The sequence below is a fragment of the Danio rerio genome, chromosome 23 (assembly GCF_052040795.2).
Source record: "Danio rerio strain M-AB ecotype USA chromosome 23, GRCz13ab, whole genome shotgun sequence".
NCBI classification, from domain to species: Eukaryota; Metazoa; Chordata; class Actinopteri; order Cypriniformes; family Danionidae; genus Danio; species Danio rerio.
The window spans coordinates 47,251,695-47,273,438 of NC_141043.1; the positions used below are offsets into that span (position 1 = coordinate 47,251,695).

Below are 21,744 nucleotides of genomic sequence, written 5' to 3' on the forward strand. Positions count from 1 at the left end.
TTAAGTGGGTTCTCAAACCTGTGTACTTTCCATTGCTTCTTCCCCACACTTCAGCCGTATGCAGTTCCTGCAATTAAAAAACTCCCCCATCATCTCAACTAGGTGCGCCTGAAAGCATGAGCGTGTTGCATTGCGTGCGCGTCCCTCCATTGGAAATAACAAACTTGAACGAGCTTGCCTTAATTAATAGCCTCAGTCATAGTTAGTCCAGTGTGCGCGGTTATTAGTCTCGGTGTACAATCTAGCTCACAGTTAGCATAACTTTGTTTAGTTGCTGCAGTTTTGTTCTGTGTAAAAACACGGTGTTGAGAAGCCGTTACGATTAATTACCCGTGACGAATCAAATCTGTTAATAGTGAAACCAGTTAATCGTCGCATCCCAACAGGAAGCACAACAAAATAATACTGATTTTTCCTCCCGCCCTTATTTATTATATGATTAAAGTTGTAAATGTTAGCCTGTTCCCACCTCTTTGTTCCCAGAATGAGTGCGAGTTTGAGCTACTTGAATATTCGCATCGCATGCAACTCTGGCGTAAACGCAAAACACCAGCAAATACGCTCAATATAGGAAAACAGAAAACCTACTGCCATACCAATTAGTATTTCAGGATTATGATTTCAGTATGATTTAAGCATAAATGATCACTACACAATATGCTATGTGGTGATCAGGGCTTTACATTAACACCCGCCGACCTGCCAAATGCGGGTAGATTTCATCTCTGGTGGATTAGACAGACAATCCCACTAGCCACTTTGGCTGGTTAAAAATAATTTTTAAATTGTAGTTTTCCTAAAAGCAGGGTTCGACAATATAAGGATGACCCAATATGAGTGCAAATGTGATCTTAGAATCGAGAAGTTAAATAATTGTGATCACGCGAGCAGAAGAAAGCAAGTGAATACCGAATGAGAGGATGATCATCACTCGCGCTAACAGCTGATGTGATGCGCGTGACTGCTTAACGCGTGCGCGCTACCGAATCGTGAAACAACCGTGTCTGGAACAGGTTCTGGAAACGCAACTGTCATCGGTTCTTTTTTTAAAAAATAAACTAGACAAAAAGTGATGAACATGCATCCACAGTCCTGATGCTTTTAAGAGCTTAAATTGTGTCTTTTTGTAAGCAGCACCGGTTGCTTTCACTTTGAACAGATTATTAAATTGCCTAAAGTTAACTGCGTGCATGTGATCATCCTTTCAATATCACACACGGTATGTTTCACCTGCTTTCATTTGCTTACGGTTTTATTTGCTTTCATTTTTGTTAAAATAGTTTAATTATATATTTATATTTATATATATATATATATATATATATATATATATATATATATATATATATATATACATACATACATACATACATACATACATACATACATACATACATACACACACATATATATATACATACATACACATATACACACACATATATATATATATATATATATATATATATATATATACACACACATACACATACATACATACATACATACATACATACATACATACATACATACATACATACATACATACACACATATATATATATATATATATATATATATATATATATATATATATATATATATATATATATATATATATATATATATATATATATATATATTTATTTTTTATTTTATTTATTTTTACAATATTGTTTTAATGGGAGATGAATTATCCATTTATGTGCAATCAACTGGTGATCCGAGAGATCTTTAGCCACAACAGATTACCCAGCATATTTTTGATACATGACAATATGTTATTTTTTAATAGTCAATTGCTTTTCTTTCTTTTTTAAGAAATGTTTTGTTAAATAGAAAGTATAGTATACAGCTATATTTTGCTTGTTTTGACACATTAAAAATTTGTGTCTAAGAAATAATTATTGTTTAGTGTGGTTATAGAAATAAATTTAGTAAATCGTTAATTTTGAGCTCTAAATAAAATATCATGTGAAATAAAAACTAATTGCAATATAACACTATGAAACCATGACTCATTTGCTCATGCTCACTGAGCAAGCTCATACTCGACACACAAAAAGTGAAATGAATGAGGACGCATGTGGACATAGCACAATTTAAATCAAGTAATTTTAGCAGGTCAACGTCAAATTTATGCATATAAAATATATTTTCCCAACAACAAAATTGTGGCTAGTGAAAATGCAGAGTGGCTAGTAACAATGGAAAACTACTAGCCACAGTGGCCGGTGATTAAAAAAGTTAATGTCAAGCCCTGGTGGTAATAACTCAAAATTGAAGTATAAATTAGGTTTAATATGCAGTATTATTGTACAGTATTAGAGGTGGAGAATGTTTTAGCCACGCCCCAAAAATCCTGAAACACTATAATGGTGAACTTGACTTTTAAATCCACAATTCAGTACTAAATACTTCTGTCTGTGCAATGTTTTTCAGCAATACATTACATTTATAATGTGCCTAAAAACAACTCTCACTGGATTCTCTTTACACTTTCTTTTAAACACAAAACCATAAAACAGCCGAGCACTAAACTCCACACAGCTTAGCAGCACGTAATCTGATTTAAGTAAGTATATCTTTAGCACAACACATTTTCACCACCAAGATGGGTCAATATATTACTGAGCTCTAAAAATAACATTATTATTTCCTTCCATTTACTAGTATCTACTCAAATTATGTTCAGTTTTAGAGAAAAACAACAGTTTCATAGCAGCAAAACAGCACTCAAATGACCTGCGCTTAACAGTTTCCTTCAAAACACTAGTGTCAATGTTATTACTGTAAACTAAATTTGCAGTGCATCTCCTTTAAACACCGTAAACAGCTTGTGGGATTTTTACTGGATCACACCAGGGTGAAACGGTGTTGTAAATGTCTGATTAATGGAAGAGTTTTTTCTTTAAATATCATGATATTTGCATTGCATGAAAGCCCAAGGAAATATTACTAAAATAATATATATTACAAAGGAACTTGTGTAGATGTTACCTCAATTACTGTGAAATACAAGTTTGGAAATAAAACCTAAATGTACTAAAAGTGGGGTTATTGTTGTTTATTAAAAGTAACTTATAATAAGAAACACTGGATTGCATTAATAAACATTTTAAACTACTTTGGCTACTTACCAAAGGGTTTGTTTCTTGTTTTAAACTAACCAAAATAACTAATACACCTTATAATACTAGTTTACTATTAAAACAATCTAAACCTTAAGCTAAAATGAGCTTTTAAGTGATAATTCACCACTCAAAAGTGAAAATGTACTCACTATTTACTCCACGGCAAGTTTTTCCAAACATTTATACTTTAATTTCTTCTGTTGAACACTAAAAAGTATCATAAAGGAAGGTGAAAACCTGTAACCATTGACTTCCATGTGTTGCATCTACAATAGAAGTCAATAGTTACAGGTTTCCAGCATTTTTCAAAATGTCTTCTTTTGTGTTTAATGAACAACAGAAACTCGTGAAGGTTTGAAAAGTACGTATTGAGTAAATGACCATTTTTGGGTGAACTAACCCTTAAATATAACTATAGATATGTATAGAAACACAACAAAGTAACTAAAACTTAAAATAAATTACTAAAAATTTACAAAAACTATAGTATCACTGATACTGTCTCATAATAACTTCAAAACATACTACGAATATTAAATACTACGCTACATATATCAAACTACTATACTATTAACAATGTTTCCGAAGTAATAAGTAATAGAAACAACGTTGTTTTGGTCAGTAAACTGTTTTTATCGCGGCATTTTTGTCAGTGATCATTGAAAACAGGCGAGGAGCTTCAGGACAAACCTGTTTAGCTAGGAAATATTTAAATCATCGAATCAGCTGAAACCAAAACCAACAACAAACTCCAAAGCTGAACAACATGCGAGTATTAACATGCCACATGTGTTCATACATGACCCGATCGCTATTAATAAACAATAAACCCACTAACACACCTTCAGGCACGTGTTATCGATACTTACTCCCTCCTAATGTCAAAATTAGGCCATTTGTGCGAGATTGAAACAGTCAAAGTGATTGGTCAAGCTGTCAACACGACTCGGCGCCAGTATAACGCAACAGACACACACTGAAACACACACACAGTAAACTACATCACACACACAATCTAGACCTTCTGTCCGTTTCTTACCCGAATTTGCCGGCGGGTCGGATGTGAGTCGTGAAGCCGAAACCGATCAGTCCTCGGAGAGTTTTATTACCGAATCCGTACCGAGAGACTCCGGCTCAGATCAGGAATGAACTTCCGCCATCTTCACGCAACACGTCATCAAAGACGCTTTTTCTGGATCAGCCCTTCCACTGAGGCCAAAGTCCGTTTCCTGTCAGACTGTGAGAACATCATTTGTCCAGCAGAGGGCGCCAGTTGGCCCAAAACCTGCTCTGAAATGAATGTTTGTATAGGTCTATTATTTTTGTATATGTATATATAATAATAAATAAATAATAATAAAAACCATAATGTTTTTTTTGCACACATGTGAAAATAAACTCAAATATAAAACATTACATTTTACAATCGCTCATTAAACAATCATTAGGTACTGAAGAAGTGGTTAGCAGACAAAAACATTGAGGTTTTGTAGTGGCCCAGCCAGAGTCCTGACTTAAATACAATTGAGAATCTATGCAGGGAGCTAAAGATCAGGGTGACAGCAAAAGTCGGAGCTTATTTTTTTTTATCTGTGTATGTGTGACACATATACATAATACACAGATAAAATAAATTTTTACTTTGGATGTGATTAATCAAGGGTGCCAGTTAGCCCAAAACCTGCTCTAAAATGGATGTTTGTATATGTCTATTATTTTTGTATATGTATATACAATAATAAATAAGTAATATTAAATCATATAATGTATATTATTTTTTGCACAGATGTGAAAATAAACTCAGATACAAAACATAACTATTTACAATCGCTTATTAAACAATCACTAGGCAGTGAAGAAATGGTTAGCAGACTAAAAACATTGTTGTTTTGCAGTGGCCCAGCCAGAGTCCTGAACTAAATCCTATTGAGAATTTGTGCAGGGAGCTAAAGATCAGGGTTATGGCAAAAGTCGAAGCTTATCAATAAAGATGAATGAGGAAAAATACAAGTAGAGACATATAAAAGCTGGTATATCATGCTATACAAATTTGATAAAAAAATAAAATGTGTTACAATATATATATATATACATACATTATTTTATTATTATTTTTTATCTGTGTATGTGTGACACATATACATAATACACAGATAAAATAAACTTTTACTTTGTATGTGATTAATCAAGGGTGCCAGTTGGCCCAAAACCTGCTCTAAAATGGATGTTTGTATATGTCTATTATTTTTGTATATGTATATACAATAATAAATAAGTAATAATAAATCATATAATGTATATTATTTTTTGCACAGATGTGAAAATAAACTCAGATACAAAACATAACTATTTACAATCGCCTGTCCTGACCTAAATCCTATTGAGAATTTGTGCAGGGAGCTAAAGATCAGAGTGATGGCAAAAGTCAGAGCTTATCAATAAAGACGAATGAGGAAAAATACAAGTGAAGACACATAAAAGCTGGTATATCATGCTATACAAATTATATAGAAATTTAAATATCTGTGTAACAAAATAGTTTTATATATATATTGTTTTTTAACTGTGTGTGTGTGACACATATACATAATACACAGATATATTATTTCAATACGAACTCTTATTTTGGATGTGATTAATCAAGGGTGCCAGTTGGCTCAAAACCTGCTCTAAAATGGATGTTTGTATATGACCATAATTTCTTTCTTGCACAGATGTGAAAATAAACTCTAATGTAAAACATTACATGTTACAATCATTTATTTAATAACCACTAGGCCAGGGGTTTCAAACTCAATTCCTGGAGGGCCGAAGCCCTGCACAGTTTAGTTCCAACCCTGCTCCAACACACTTACCTGTAGGTTTCAAACCAGCCTGAAGGACTCAATTAGTTTGATCAGGTGTGTTTAATTAGGGTTGGAACTAAACTGTGCAGAGCTGCGGCCCTTTTGGAACTGAGTTTGACACCTGTGCCCTAGGCAGTGAAGAAATGGCTAGAACACAAAAACATTAAGGTTTTACAGTGGCCCAGCCAGAGTCCTGATCTAAATCCAATTGAGAATCTGTGCAGGGAACTAAAGATCAGGGTGACCACAAGGAGACCTGAAAACATGAAAAAGTTAGAGATCATTGCTAAAGTTGAATGGGGAAAAATACAAGTGGAGACACATAAAAAGCTGGCATATCAGTGATGCAAATTATGTAAAAATGTAAATTATCTGTCACAAAAAAGTTTTGTATATATTGTTTTTTATTTGTGTGTGTCACAATTACATATTGGATTGGATTACTGATTGGATCCAAGACCAGCGACGTGATGATCCCAAGGTTTCTATATCCAGGACCAGGCCATATTCTGAGCTGCTGCTGCGCTGATGGTCGTGGGGAGTGGAGACCATGAGTCTGATTCCAGCGACGTTCCAGGGACAGACGAGTCTTCGCTGAGGCCATCTTCCTGCCTAAACCACGGCGAATGAAGCTCTGCACAAGACTTTTGGCCAGCGGAGAAATTAAAATGGTCGTGCCCAACTGAGTCTGGTTCTCTCAAGGTTTTTTTTCTTCACTCCCATCAGGTGAAGTTTTTATTTCCCTCTCCGCTGTCGCCACTGCCTCGCATGGTTCAGGATTGGTAGAGCTACACATCGATGAATTTGCTCTTCAGTGTTTGAACTCTCAGTAATGATTAAATCACACTGAACTGAGCTAAACTGAACTGAACTGAACTTAAACACTAAAACCTGAACCACACTGTTCCAGTTACTATGACCATTTATGTGAAGCTGCTTTGACACAATCTACATTGTAAAAGCGCTATACAAATAAAGCTGAATTGAATTAAATTGAATAATACATTTATTTTGAATGTGACTACTTGAGGGTGCCAGTTGGCCCAAAGCTTGACTCAAAACTCAATAGGAAAACATTTATTTACAAATATTTGACTGATCACACTCTAAAAGCTATTTTAAAAATGTATTTTCCATGTGCTTTTTTATATTTTCATTTATTAATTTTCCTTCGGCTTAGTCCCTTTATTCTTTAGGAGTTGCCACAGCGGAATGAACCGCCAACTTATCCAACATATATTTTAAACAGTGGATGCCCTTCCAGCCATAACCCAACAGGAAACACCCATACACACTCATTCACACACACTCATAAACTATGGCCAATTTAGTTCATCCAATTGCCCTGTGTTTGGACTGTGAGTGAAACCGAAGCACCCGGAGGAAACCCAACAAGGAGAAAACATGCAAACTCCACATAGAAATGGCAAACCAGCGACCTTCTTGCTGTGAGGCGACAGTGCTAACCACTAAGCCACCGTGTCACCCCTTCTTTTATATTTAAATAATAATATCTAATCTAACATCTAATACAAATTACATGTACAGAGTACAAACAAGACACATATTATAATGCAAACTATTTTTGATCAGTTTAGACAGTGCTTATTAATACATTCACAAACATTTTTTTGCATGACACACGAGCATATGAAGGTGCTGTTTATATTCTTGCATCTGACATGGTCACATTTAGCAGAATGGCTGATACCTTTATCCACAGTATAAATACTTGGGGGGATGATTCAGTCTTCAACTGTGTGTTTTATACAAAAACATTTTATCAATGGATTACTTTGGACAGCACTTACTAAACATTTTTACATAATACACATGCACATGAAGGTTTGTGAGCATTTTATAGACAGCCAACTTGCAACTGACATCCTCATTCACACATTTCCTGAGCAGAAACCTTTAACAAGAGTTATAAATATGAAAGACTGAAACCAGCAGGTGCAGTTTCATAGTCAAAGTTCACACCTTGCAAACGGATGAAGATGTCGTCAACACACAGAAACAGCAGCATCTCCATCCTGAGCCGAGCAGAGCCTTAAATGATCGAACAGAAATAAAACAGTGGCGATTCCCACCAGACCAGACAAAACCAGTCGAATTAGAGCTTCAATGGCGCCACAATGATCCTGACAATCTGAAATAAAAATAAAATAAAAGTTATTTTAGTTATTAGATATTCTTCAAGATAGTATTCAGCTGAAAGCAACACTTAAAGGCTAACTAGGGTAATTAGGGTAAAGTTAGGGTAATTAGGCAAGTCACAAACTAATACTGGTTAAGGGGGCTAATAATATTGACCTTAAAATGGCTATAAAACAATTACAAACTGGTTTTATTCTAGTCGAGATAAAACAAATAAGACTTTCTCCAGAAGAAAAAATATTAGAAGAAATAATGTGAAAAAATCCTGAATTCCTAAATTCCAGAGGCCAAATAATTTTAGCAGACATTTAAGCAGACATTTCTGCAATATTGTGAAATTATATGTTGCATTATATATATCAAACTGAATGTTTTATACATGTAAAATCAAAATATGAACTCATACGTCTATCATACGTGAGGGTTGCCAAGTGTGAATTCACCATAAACATCTTTGTAGACACAGAAGCTGGCCTAAGATCATATGTGATAGGAAAAGTGTTGAGTGTTATTGATTCACCTTCCTGTGTTGTTCTGCAGAAGTCTCTGAGCTGAAGTTGGATGCTCTTGTTGCTGACTGGATTGTGAGCCGTGCAGCTGTAGCTCTCTGCATCTTCATAATGAAGCTCTAATGATAAACTGAGGCTGATGTTGAGCTCAGGACTGCTGCTCTGCTTCACCATTTCTCCTCCTTTATGCCAGGAGATCAACACATCTCGGCCATTTTTCACAGAGCACAACACTAAGCACAACTCTGGCTTTAAAGTACCTGTAGACATTTATTTAATAGATTTCAGTGTTAAAGTCACTATTAAAGGTACAGTTCACCCAAAAATGAATGTTCTGTCATTTAGTTTTACCTGTTCCAAACCTTTATGAGTTTATGCTGTAGAAGATATTTTAAAGAAGGTTGCAACCTGTAACCATTGACTTCACACTGTAAAAAAGGTTTGTTAATGTATTTTGTGATTCATTATTATTTGCAGTTGTAAATTGCATTATGGGATGTTGATCTCTGACCTGTCGACGTTTGATGTTGGAAATTCAACTCAACAGTTAAACAAAGTGACTTTTATTGACATTTTAGTAGTTTAAAATAATTTCATGTATAAGAAATAATCAAAATATGTCTGTAAAATAACAGAAAATGTACTGCCAGCTTATAATAAGGTTTCTGTAGCGTAATTGTCACAATTACCAACAATCTAGGCCTTGCAGATCGCTTGAAGACTTGGACTACAAATCTGCCACTGTTATGAACAACAAATCTCATGATGCACTTCACACACACACACACACACACACACACACGTTTGTTTTTGTGAAAAGTGGGGACATTACATAGGTTTCCATTCATTTTATAGTGTCCAAACCGTATATTATATTGCCCTCACCCCACCCCACCTCAAAACCCAACCATCACAGGAGACTGTGTCTAGCTTTACTCTCTGATTAAACTCATTCTGTAGGATTTATACACATTTTGGGAAATGAGGACGTCACCAATTTTCTCATATTTCACCTCCTTTTTGTAATACCTGTGTCATACCCATTTCATTATACAGATTTGTGTCCTGATATGTCACAAAAACACGTACAATCACACACACACACACCAGTTCTCTCCTTTGATTGCACACACACAGCTAGAACCTCATCATAGACTGATTACTAGGACTATAAAGACTTTTTGATCACAAACTCTTTGTTATCCTGTAGCATTACAAAGCTTTCTATTGTCTAGCCTTGCCTTGTTTGTTCTTTTTATGTTGCCTGCCACTTGTACCAATCTCTTCACCTGTGACATTGACTATTTTTTTGGATTACCTAGATGCTTCAGTTTGCTCCTGTTTGACCATTGCTTGCTTGACTAAGCTTTCAATAAACTGCACGAGGATCGTCAACTTTGTTGACCAGCGTTCCCCTCCGTTACAGTAATATACAACACCCAGACAAAAAATCATTTTAAACTGTTATAAATATTCATAAAAGTCACTTTTTCAAAGGTTAAATGATGTTGAAAGAAAGATCAATGTCCCATAATGCAATTTAAAATCATAAACAAATCAAAATACAAGTATTTGTACACTGCAATATAATATTTGTTTTTTTCCAATGGAAGTCAATGGCTGCAGGTTTTCGGTCTTTTTTAATTCATCAGATGAAAGAAACTCATAAAGATTTAAAACCACTTGAGGAAGAGTATATAGTTAGTCAGTTTACATTTTTGGGTGAACTATCCCTTTGATGGCTTTATTCAGAGGGAGATGGCAAAAAAAGACTCACCTGAGGAATTGTGCTCAGTAACTTTTGAGTTTCTTTCAATAGCAGGCACAGAAACAGGAGCTTTAGGGCAAGAAAAAAAAAATCTTTTATACTGTATGCATTTTTATGATTGCATCTGATCAATCTTGTAGACAGCAAATCGATCAGAGTAAAGTTCTCAGTGTTAAAGCATTTTAGAGTAAATAAACACAGAATTCAAATCTGATTTGATTCAATGTAAAATCAAGGAGTTACAGGTAACCAACACTTCATGGTGTTATTTCCAACATTCACTTGACCAAAACATACAAGTCATGCCATTTTTTAATCCTTTAGATCCTAAAAAGTGTCATTTTGTAGTGCTGGCTGGCAAGTGTTGACGTGTTTTGTTAAAACAATTAAAAATTTTTTTTCTGTCATTTTTGGAGAATTGTCCTATGTAAGTTATTTGTCACTTAGGAGTATTGTAATGTTTACTAGGTTGACTAAAGTTAAAATATTTTTGTTAAAGTGTCAAATTTTTACTCTTTACACTAGAGTAAGAAAGCAATCAACTCCCTGTAGTGTAGACCAGAGTTATTTTTAACTCTATACAGTGTGAATATAACCCATTTATAATGGTGTACAAGTAACTCTCCTAAAAATGTTATTGTAACTCTTAAAATATTGAGACAACAAGTTTACTCATTTTGAGTTGATTTTAACTCTGGTAGAGTTTAAATAAAACTGCTATTCTTGCAGTGTATGACATCTTTTATCTACAACACTGACAGTTATAATATCATAATATTTGAATACATTAATGTAACTTATTAATACTGTATATTTTATAGGGTTGTTTAATGCTTGATTCTGATTGGCTGATAAAGAGTTTAAAGTCTGCCAGACACAGTTAAAGTAGTTCTAGCAAGTCTTGAGCACAATAGAGCTCCATATCACTATGCTGAATGGTGTGAGGTATTTCACAGCAGTCAAAAATCACATCACAACACAACAGAAGGCTTCAGAGGAGAAACTAGTGCTACACACAGGAGCATTTTAAGGACTAAAATTTGACAATCTATCTCTCAAATACAACACCTGAACAGTGAAGCAGCTGTGGAGACCAAATAAGGAAAATAATAATAATAATAATAGTAATAATGATAATAATAATAGGGCGACGCAGTGGCGCAGTAGGTGGTGCTGTCGCCTCATAGCAAGAAAGTCACTGGTTCAAGCCTCGGCTGGGTCAGTTAGTGTTTCTGTGTGGAGTTTGCATGTTCTTCCTGTATTCGCGTGGGTTTCCTCCGGGTGCTCCGGTTTCCCCCACAGTCCAAACACATGCAGTATGGGTGAATTGGGTAGGCTAAACTGTTCGTAGTGTATGTGTGTGAATGAGTGTGTTTGGATGTTTCCCAGAAATGTAAAAAACATGTGCTGGATAAGTTGGCGGTTCATTCCAGTGTGGCAACCCCGGATTATTTAAGGGACTAACTTGAAAAGAAAATGAATGAATGAATAATAATAATAATAATCATAATAATAAATAAATAAATAAATAAATAAATAAATAAATAAATAAATAAATAAATAAATAATGCACAAGGTGTTTCAGTAACTTCACTTTAAACCATGACCACATAACCAGCTTAAGTATGCATTATTTAATTTATCAGCCTGTTGTCAGTTACGTCTACAAAAGGTCTGTACTTTTGCATTTATTACTTAGCAAACAGGTCTGGACAGTCCTGGTAATCTCTTTCCATAGAAACTGAAACAACCATGATCTAAACAAACAACAACAATAACAATGTCATGTGGTGAAAGTAGCTCAATTCTTGACAGGGGTATGGATGCAGACCCAGTGCAGTGCAATCTGAGCTGCATCCAATGCTTTTCATTGGGCTCACCTAACCCCACCCCCTCACAGTAATGTCACTTGCTCCATTTGAGTGCATTGTGTCTGACATTGCATTGATAAGTGATGCAATCTCAGGTTGCATCATAACGGCTGCATCCAGATACTATTGAAATTCTTTGGATAAACAGCAGATTTGGCAACCCGGCTCGAGTGTCTATGTATCACTGTAAGCACTTGGTTTGAAATGGGTACTATTGGCAACCTAATATTGATTGAACATTACTTAAGGGGTAGTTCACCCTAAAATGAAAATGTACTCTTTATTCACCTTAAGTTTTTTTCCTCTGCTGAACACAAAAGAAGATGTTTTGAATAAAAGCTGAAAAACTGTAACCTTTGACTTCCTTTGGAGGAAAAGCAAATATAACGAAAGTAAATGGTTACAGGTTTTCAATATTCTTCAAAGTATATTCTGTGTTCAACAGAAGAAAGAAACCCATAAAGGTTTGAAACAAATAAAGAATTTGTAAATATTAACAGAATTATAAAATTTTTGGGTGAACTTTCCCTTTAATGAGTTGTTAATGGTTTCTATTGGCAGTATATATATAACTCACCATGTACATCAACTCTAAATTTCTTTTCATAGACGTGTAACTTAATGGTTTGCGATACTTCATAAACTCCAGAATCACTGATGCTGATGTTGCAGATGGTCAGAGATCCGCTCGTTTGGTCTAGTTTTAATCTGTGAGCAAGACTCTCTTTATAAACTTTAACAACTCTTCCACGATTCATCTGTGCTATACGGGTGGTACGACCAGCACTTGTAAAATACCAGATTACTTCTGAATATCCCTCCATTTGAGCAAATCCTGCATGAAGAGTCAGAACGTCCCCCTCCATCACTCTCTTTACCTCATTCCATTGGGCATTCACCACATCTGAAACCGATATGAAAATGCATTATACAATTTGTAATTAAATCTTGTGATTTTGAACTGATTACTTAACAAAGAAAATATTTATTCATATTTTAATGTTTAAAATATGTAATAATATTTATTACATCATTTGATGTGCATTTCATCTTCATTTACTTAAATTAGTTATAGGAATAAAGTAACCAGGGAGGTTGTTATCACAGAATAAAGCTTGACAAGTTTATCAGCAGCCCGACACAAAGCGGAGCACTGTTGTATAAGACTAAAGGGATTAATTCTGTGAAAACAACTATTCAGGACGTGATCTATCTCATTTTTACACATCTACTTACCACAAAACATAAGTTTGACACAAAACCTTTAAAGCCTGAGTAGTTTATTAATTCTAATGACATATACAGGGGTTGGACAATGAAACTGAAACGCCTGGTTTTAGTCACAGTAATTCCCTGGTCTAGATCAGGGGTCACCAAACTTGTTCCTGGAGGTCCGGTTTTCTGCAGATTTTAGCTCATACCATAATCAAACACACCTGAACAAGCTAATCAAGGTCTTACAAGGTATACCTGAAATACCCAGGCAGGTGTGTTGAGGCAAACCCTTCAGGGCACTGGACCTCCAGGAACGAGATTGGTGACCCCTGGTCTAGGGCCTTCTTTCGCAGCCAATAGGGCATCAATTTTCTTGGGAATGACAGATACAAGTCCTGCGTGTGGTCAGGGGGATTTTGAGCCATTCTTTTTGCAGAATAGTGTTCAGGTCACTATGTGATGCTGGTGGAGGAAAGCGTTTCCTGACTCGCTCCTCCAAAACATTGCAAAGTGGCTATATAATGTTTAGATCTGGTGACTGTGCAGGCCGTGGGAGATGTTCAACTTCACTTTCATGTTCATCAAACCACTCTATCAATAGTATTACTGCATGTATTGGTGCATTACCATACATGGCACCTTCGTGATATAATGTTTGACCCTTTGAGTGCACATGGTTCTCCAGTATGCTTCAGTAGTCCTTGGAAGTGACCTAGTGCCCATCTAGCACAATTATTGGCTCTAGGGAATGCCATGATATTACAGCCCAAGCCATCACTGATCAACCCCGATGCTTCACTCTGGAGATAATAGGGCGACGCAGTGGTGCAGTAGGTGGTGCTGTCGCCTCATAGCAAGAAAGTCACTGGTTCAAGCCTCGGCTGGGTCAGTTAGTCTTTCTGTGTGGAGTTTGCATGTTCTCCCTCTGTTCGCGTGGGTTTCCTCCGGGTGCTCCGGTTTCCCCCACAGTCCAAACACATGCAGTATGGGTGAATTGGGTAGGCTAAACTGTTCGTAGTGTATGTGTGTGAATGAGTGTGTTTGGATGTTTCCCAGAAATGTAAAAAACATGTGCTGGATAAGTTGGCGGTTCATTCCAGTGTGGCAACCCCGGATTATTAAAGGGACTAACTTGAAAAGAAAATGAATGAATGAATAATAATAATAATAATCATAATAATAAATAAATTAATTAATACATAAATAAATAAATAAATAAATAAATAAAAAAATAAATAAAAAAATAAATAAATAAATAAATAAATAAATAAATAAATAAAAAAGCGTTTCCTGACTCGCTCCTCCAAAACATTGCAAAGTGGCTATATAATGTTTAGATCTGGTGACTGTGCAGGTCATGGGAGATGTTCAACTTTACTTTCATGTTCATCAAACCACTCTATCAATAGTATTACTGCATGTATTGGTGCATTACCATACATGGCACCTCCGTGATATAATGTTTGACCCTTTGAGTGCACATGGTTCTCCAGTATGCTTCAGTAGTCCTTGGAAGTGACCTAGTGCCCATCTAGCACAATTATTGGCTCTAGGGAATGCCATGATATTACAGCCCAAGCCATCACTGATCAACCCCGATGCTTCACTCCGGGCATCAACAGTCTGGATGGATAACTTCTTTGAGGCTTCTTCAAACCGTAACTCTCCCACATGTGGGAAAGACAGTGAGAGTGGACTCATCAGAGAACTATACATGTTTCACATTGTCCACAGCCCAAGATTTTCACTGCTGCAACGACTGAGATCTGTGTTTGGCACTGGCATGAGTGACCAAAGGTATAGCAGCCATGTACATTGATCTTGTAGGGCTCCTGACGACAAACACTTTTGGTGGAAACAGGAGAGTTGAGGTGCATATTTAGTTCTGCAGTGAGTTGGGCAGCTGTGGTTTTATGTTTGTCGGATACAGTCCAGGTTAGCACCTGGGCCCGGTTTTTCAAAAGGTTTAATCTGGATAAAATTGATCCAGATTTAGTAATTCTGTTTTTGCGATCCGTGATCACGTAATCCAGCTTACTTTTTGAGCCAGTTTTTCAAAGCAACATCGGATTGGATCAATCTGATCCGGATAGGAACTTTTCAGGATCACTAAATCTGGATTACCAGTACTCAAACAGCATAGGACATCACAATGTAGAACTGTAGATATGTAAAGAGCGACAAGTAGAATAGTCAGCGTGGGGTCAATATAACTTTATTTTTATTTGAAATGAAAACTAAAAAAAATTCATAATTATTAAAATAATAATAATAATAATAAATAATAAAAACAAGAAAAACCCCACTCCATCCTCTTTCAGCAGTCCACTCATCTGAGACCTACAACACTGAACATTGAGGATATTTATAATAAGTTTCAAATATAGATGTAAATAAAAAAAGACTTAATGTCAAAAACTCCACAATAATTTCAGACTTCCTCATCTGATGTGAAGAGAGCAGCTTGTCTGAGCGCAGCCTTTAGGAGGCAGATCTGAAGTCATTGGCCTTGGTTTGCTGCAGTTTGGTCAGAGTCAGTTGTTTCTCTGATGATGCTGTGCTTCTGCTCTTTCAGTCTCTTTTTGCAATTGTTGAAAGAGATTTCAAAAATCAGCGATTGCCATTCTTTGCATTTCTATTTTGGTTATTCTGTAATCATTGCATGCATCACTAATAAATATTCTAAAAAGAAAAATATTTTCCATTGTGTTGAATATATATATCAATTAGTGACAGAATAAAATGTATTGTTTTTGGTCAGTTTTCACAGCTGTTTGGGGGATTGTTTTATAAAGCCAAACTCTTTCTGCTTTGCTGTAGGCCTATACTGAAAGGCTGAATACATTAAAGGCAATACTCACTATAGCCTGACAGATGAACAAATAAAATGAAAACCTTATGAATAAATAGTATATCTCGTAAGATACTGCATGATCCAAAAATAGTATTATTTAATAAATTTTTAATTTTTAAAATTTTTAAAAATAAATTTAATAAAGTTTTCATTACATTTTGGGCATGAAATCCACGCTAAATCCACCCTTCTAATAGGATCAGTTTAATCCAGGTTTTTTGGATCAAAGTGATCCAGATCCTACAAAAAAGGTCTGAAAAACCCAAACTAAAGGTTTGATCCGGATCAAAACCAAGATTGGATTAAATGATCTAATCCGATTACGTAATCCGTTTTTTCTTTTGAAAAACCCATTTTCAAGATTTGATCCAATCCCTTATCCAAAATCCTAGTGGATTACTTTTGAAAAACCGGGCCCAGGACATCCCCTTTAGACAGCTTCCTCTTGAGTTCACAGTTACTATTGCATGTGGTTCTTTTACTTGTTGGTGGTTTGATGACATTACTCTGGATACCCTGGCTCTGGATGATCTCTTGGTCACAAATGCACCAGCGAAATGTGCACTAGCAATTTCAATTTCGAAATATAATGGAGAATCCAAATGCAGCTAAAACTGAATTGATTATTATAGTCCCAACACAAAACAAAAACAGAGAAAAGAAGCACGCGGACATCACAGAATGACACATAAAACTACTAAAAATGAGAACTAAACATAACTAAACAAGATAATAAGGCAACAAGAAAGAGGAAACAATAAAAAAACAGGAAAGTGATAATGCAATAAGGGCAAGTGACAGGGTAAAACTATTTAACAATGATTTGAAAACACAGAAACACAGACGTACTGTTACAGTTAGTCTAATCATAATTTTAATATACTGTATGACTCTTTTATCTAAAGTGACATACAAACCCATTATAAACTCAGCAACATGGCTTATGAAATATATACAACTTAAGCAACTCAAGCAACTCTATACGTGCAAACAATCCAAATGCAGTATCCAAGTGTACAAGACAGAATAGATTATAGATTTAACACAAATGTCTGTGTTTTTATTAAGTTCACCACAGAACATGGACTTCTCTTGCTTATTTGTTAGACCTGCAGGTTTGAGATCTAAAGGTGTTGCAAATGTGTCTAAACCACAAAGGAAACTACCATCAAACTTACAAGTTCAAGTGACACATATTTTCCTATAAAGCCTTTAAATAATTAGAAACACAATAGCCTGCCAAAATAAGTATTTGTTTTACAACTTGTGCATCAAAGCTTCTGAATATTTCAATATTTAGGTTTTTGCATTAATGTTTAAGCAAGAGAGGATTTTGACTTTTAGAAAGTAGCCTTTTTTTAACCACAGTTATTACAGTGATGCTTTTTGTATTGAAAAACAATTAAAAAAACAACAATAGGTTTTGGAAATCTTACCTTTAAGACAAAGAAAAAACAGAATAAAAACCAACATCCTTGAGTGTGTGTTGTGTTGATGCTGCGTGTTGGGTTCACTCTGTCTGTCTGAACACCTTGTGTCTTATCAGGAAGTGACCATAAAATCAGTCACAGCAGCCATACTTTTTTATAAGCTTTAAGTTGGTTTCACTTGATTGTATCCTGTGTTTTGACTATTGCCTTTGTTCCCCTTATTCCATGAGTCTCATCTGCAGGCTAATCATAGTTCCTGATTATGCTAGACTTGCTTCAAGTTTTGTTATTATTAGTATGCTTAAATAATATTTTATCAAAACATGAAAACTAACACTCAAGAAGTCATGTAACACTAGGAAGCTGACAACAGAGTTGGAGATCCATGTACAGTTTATTAAACAGAGACTAATTGTGCAGGCAATTGTCAAACACACGGACAAACAGGTGCATAATCCAAAGCATAAACAGGCAAATAAGGGTCAGGACAGGCACCGCCTGACAATGGAAACAATAAACTAAGCAATGTGTCAAAACATGGGACTAGGGAAACTCCTTTGTAATGTGCGGAGGAAAAACAGGACTCAGCAATGTGTGTGTAAAAGTGAGGTGTATAAATAGTCCATGAATCAGAGAAGATGAGCTACAGCTGTGAGCGTCAGTGAGCAGCTGTGGCAGGAGTTGATGAGCGCAAGGAATTTTGGAAATTGTAGTTCTCTAGCAATCTGCAATTGCTCAATCGCTGGTGATCATAATGGTATACAGGTCCCAAATCTAAATGAGTTTATTTAAAGCACGAAGTAAGATATTTTGAAGGTTATGAACTGGTAACTGTTGTTATATAGGGAAAAAATACTAGGAAGTCAATAGCTATTTTGTGAAAATGAACAATTTCTGTATTGTATACTCATGATTCATGAGTGTTTTTGGTTTATTTACTGTTGTAAATTGCATTACGGGACCTTTTGACTTTTATTGACGTTTGAGTAGTTTGAAATAATATGATGTAAGAAATAATATATAAAGAAATAAGTCGCAACTGACAGTTTTAACCAAAAAAATGACCAGTCTGTCAGATGAAGAAGAGCCAGAGTCAGAAATTCAGTTCAAGAAATTCTACTGAAGATAATTTGCAGATAACTTGCACAGAGTTCGTAGGCCATCTTATCAAACTGGTTCAAAGTTGGTACAATCAACATCCAAACTGGCAGCTTGCTAAAACACAGAAAATATATCTTGCATATAAGGAATTTACTTAAAAAGTATTGACTAGTAAAAATGGCAAATAACTCAGGAAACAGTTGTTTTCAATTCTTAGATCCTTAGGAAACAAATAATTTTTCCAGTTTTACTCTGAAGAGGGATGACACTGAGGTCATCCTATAATCTAGGCCCTTAAACATTCAATTTTATTAATAATCATATTAATAATTTCCTCTGACTCTTTAGACAACAAAACAAAACGCAGAATTGAAAACCATTTTTTTGCAGAGAATTTATAAATAACTTAATTTATTTATTTTGCAGTGAGCATGAGAAATTGATGCAAGGACTCAGCATTAATAAAGAAGACTGGAAATCACTAGTGATATTGTTGCCAATAGAATTTTTTTAGAATGCAACTCTATATATAAACAATACAACAAAATGCATAGCTCTGTATGAAAACAAATCACTAGGCTACAATTAATCATTAAACTATCCAACCATTGTTTTTAATTTTTCTAATTAAATGAATTTAAATTATTTGCAATTGAGCTTTTGTATATTTGAAATAGTAAGGTGAGTGTATCATCTGTGTATATTTAAGCTCACTTTCTGATACATTAACTTAGCTTTTATATTTGACCAAAAAATAACAGAACCATATCTATGAACATTCAATAATGTGAAAGAGCTGACTTCAAAAGTATTATTTGGCCAAATATCTGCCTCCACCTACTGGAAGCATCGTAAAACTGACTGGAGCGTAGGTCTGCCTGGACGCAATGCAGACTCCTACTCCGTAGCCCTGTTTCGGGAAATAATTTGATCATATAATTAGATGTGTTTTTATTGTGATTAAACCAAACAACAATTATTATTATTATTATCATTATTATTATTGTTGTTGTTGTTATTATTATTATTATTATTATTATTATTATTAGTGTTGTTATTGTTATTATTATTATTATTATTTTATTATTATTTTATCCCATAGAAGAACAAAGGGATAAAACATTATATATCTTTTATATTAATAAAATGCAGAAAATGTTTTGGGTTTGCATAAATCAAGATATGGCATCATTTATAGTCAAAAGAGATAAAGCAAAAAAAGATTAAAGTATCCTAAAAATGCAGAAATAATGCATATTAAAGATTTTGCATTTAAAATAGGAAAAATAATAATGTAGGCTGACTATTCAAAGATTAAGAAAAGCAAGGAATTTTCATTATAGAAAAAATAACATCTTTCTAGATAAAATTATGGGTACCATGTAAGCTGAGCTGCACACCTAACCCACCACAGATACCCCAGAGAGGATTAAAAATTATTGAGAATCTTTATAAGGGGGAACCCCCGGAGGAAACCCACGCGAACGCAGGGAGAGCATACAAACTCCACACAGACACGCCAACTGACCCAGCGGAGGCTCGAACCAGCGACCTTCTTGCTGGGAGGCGACAGCACCTACTGCGTCTGAATTTAATACCATACACCATAAATTTAGGGCAACGCAGTAGGTAGTGCTGTCGTCTCACAGCAAGAAGGTCGCTTGGTTGCTGGTTCGAATCGCGGCTAAGTTGGCGTTTCTGTGGGGAGTTTGCATGTTCTCCCTGCGTTCGCGTGGGTTTCCTCTGGTTTTCCCCACAGCACAGTCTAAAGACTGAATTGTCCATAGTGTGTGTGTGAATGTTTCCCAGTGATGGGTTGCGGCTGGAAGGGCATCCGCTGCGTAAAAAGGTGCTGGATAAGTTGGCGGTTCATTCCGCTGTGGCGACCCCGGATTAATAAAGGGACTAAGCCGACAAGAAAATGAATGAATGACACCATAAATTTATATTAACTTTTAGAATATTAATATTAAAAGTTTTTAACTGCCTACTATTGACATGGTTTTAACAAAAATGATGTGCAGTAGCCAAGATTACTAGGATCACCTAGGCCTAAGTGATTATAATGGTGTAGTATCCTGTAGTAACCACAAGGGGTCGCTGTTGTATTGTAAATGTTGTGTTTTTGCTTGCAAGTCAGTTGAAGACGATATCCTATGCAGAAAGGCGTGTCTGTTGCTGTGACTGAGGTAAACATAAGGTAAAGGTTTATTTCAACTCAATACATGTAGTAGACTGATCTTTATTGAAGATACTACACATGGAAAATATAGGCCTGCTTAATTAGAGGACTTAAAAGTGTGTCAAACACAGCTCTATATGATGATTTACCTGCTGGCTTGCTGGAGCTTTGAATCCATGTTTTCAGTGTTGAACTACCTTTGGCAGCCTCCCTTCAATCTTTCTCTCTGTCTTCTTTTTTTGTAAAGGCATTGTTTTTTGAGGATGTGTTCCAACAACAGAAATTGTTATTTATATTATATCTGATTTTAATAGACATTCAAATTCCAAGAACGTGAATATATAGCACAAGTTGTCAACACTTTTAGAAGACCACTGACTGCAATGTGGATTGTACAATTACCAAACTACCTAATGCAACGATCGTTACGAACGGATGTCTCCACTTTCCAGTGAGCGGGCAGGGCAAACGAGATCAAACTGCAGCGTATTAAACACACGCGTCTTTAATCTACCGCAAAACACAGAGTAGATGCGCACTATAATTTAAAGCACAGCGTGACCGTCTCTCTCGGAACCGCAGATGGCGTGTTCGAAGTAGATGTGTGAGTGACTCTGTGGACTACGGAGCGGGCGATAAAACATGGAGCGGATTAACGGAATCAGTGAATTTTT

The 21,744-nt window shown here is 35.4% G+C and overlaps 2 protein-coding genes across 8 annotated transcripts in view; both read right to left on the reverse strand.

Annotated features, from left to right (window-relative positions):
* itchb (itchy E3 ubiquitin protein ligase b) overlaps positions 1-4,319 on the reverse strand; it is an 85,590-nt gene extending 81,271 nt beyond the window's left edge. For 6 of the 7 annotated variants that reach the window (XR_015522562.1, XR_015522561.1, XR_015522564.1 and 3 more), the window contains exon 1: positions 4,174-4,319. The gene's annotated coding sequence lies outside the window, so the exon portion shown is untranslated. 7 annotated transcript variants of the gene reach the window in all.
* A 1,124-nt stretch (positions 4,320-5,443) lies between these two features.
* On the reverse strand, positions 5,444-18,025 carry LOC147838297 (SLAM family member 9-like). Its single transcript, XM_087307794.1, has 5 exons — positions 17,794-18,025; positions 12,866-13,192; positions 10,427-10,486; positions 8,661-8,909; positions 5,444-8,132 (listed from the first exon to the last, which is right to left on the reverse strand). Exons 1-5 carry the CDS (start codon positions 17,828-17,830, stop codon positions 7,987-7,989), a joined length of 819 nt encoding a protein of 272 aa, XP_087163920.1. The 5' UTR covers positions 17,831-18,025; the 3' UTR covers positions 5,444-7,986.
* Positions 18,026-21,744: the final 3,719 nt, after the last annotated feature.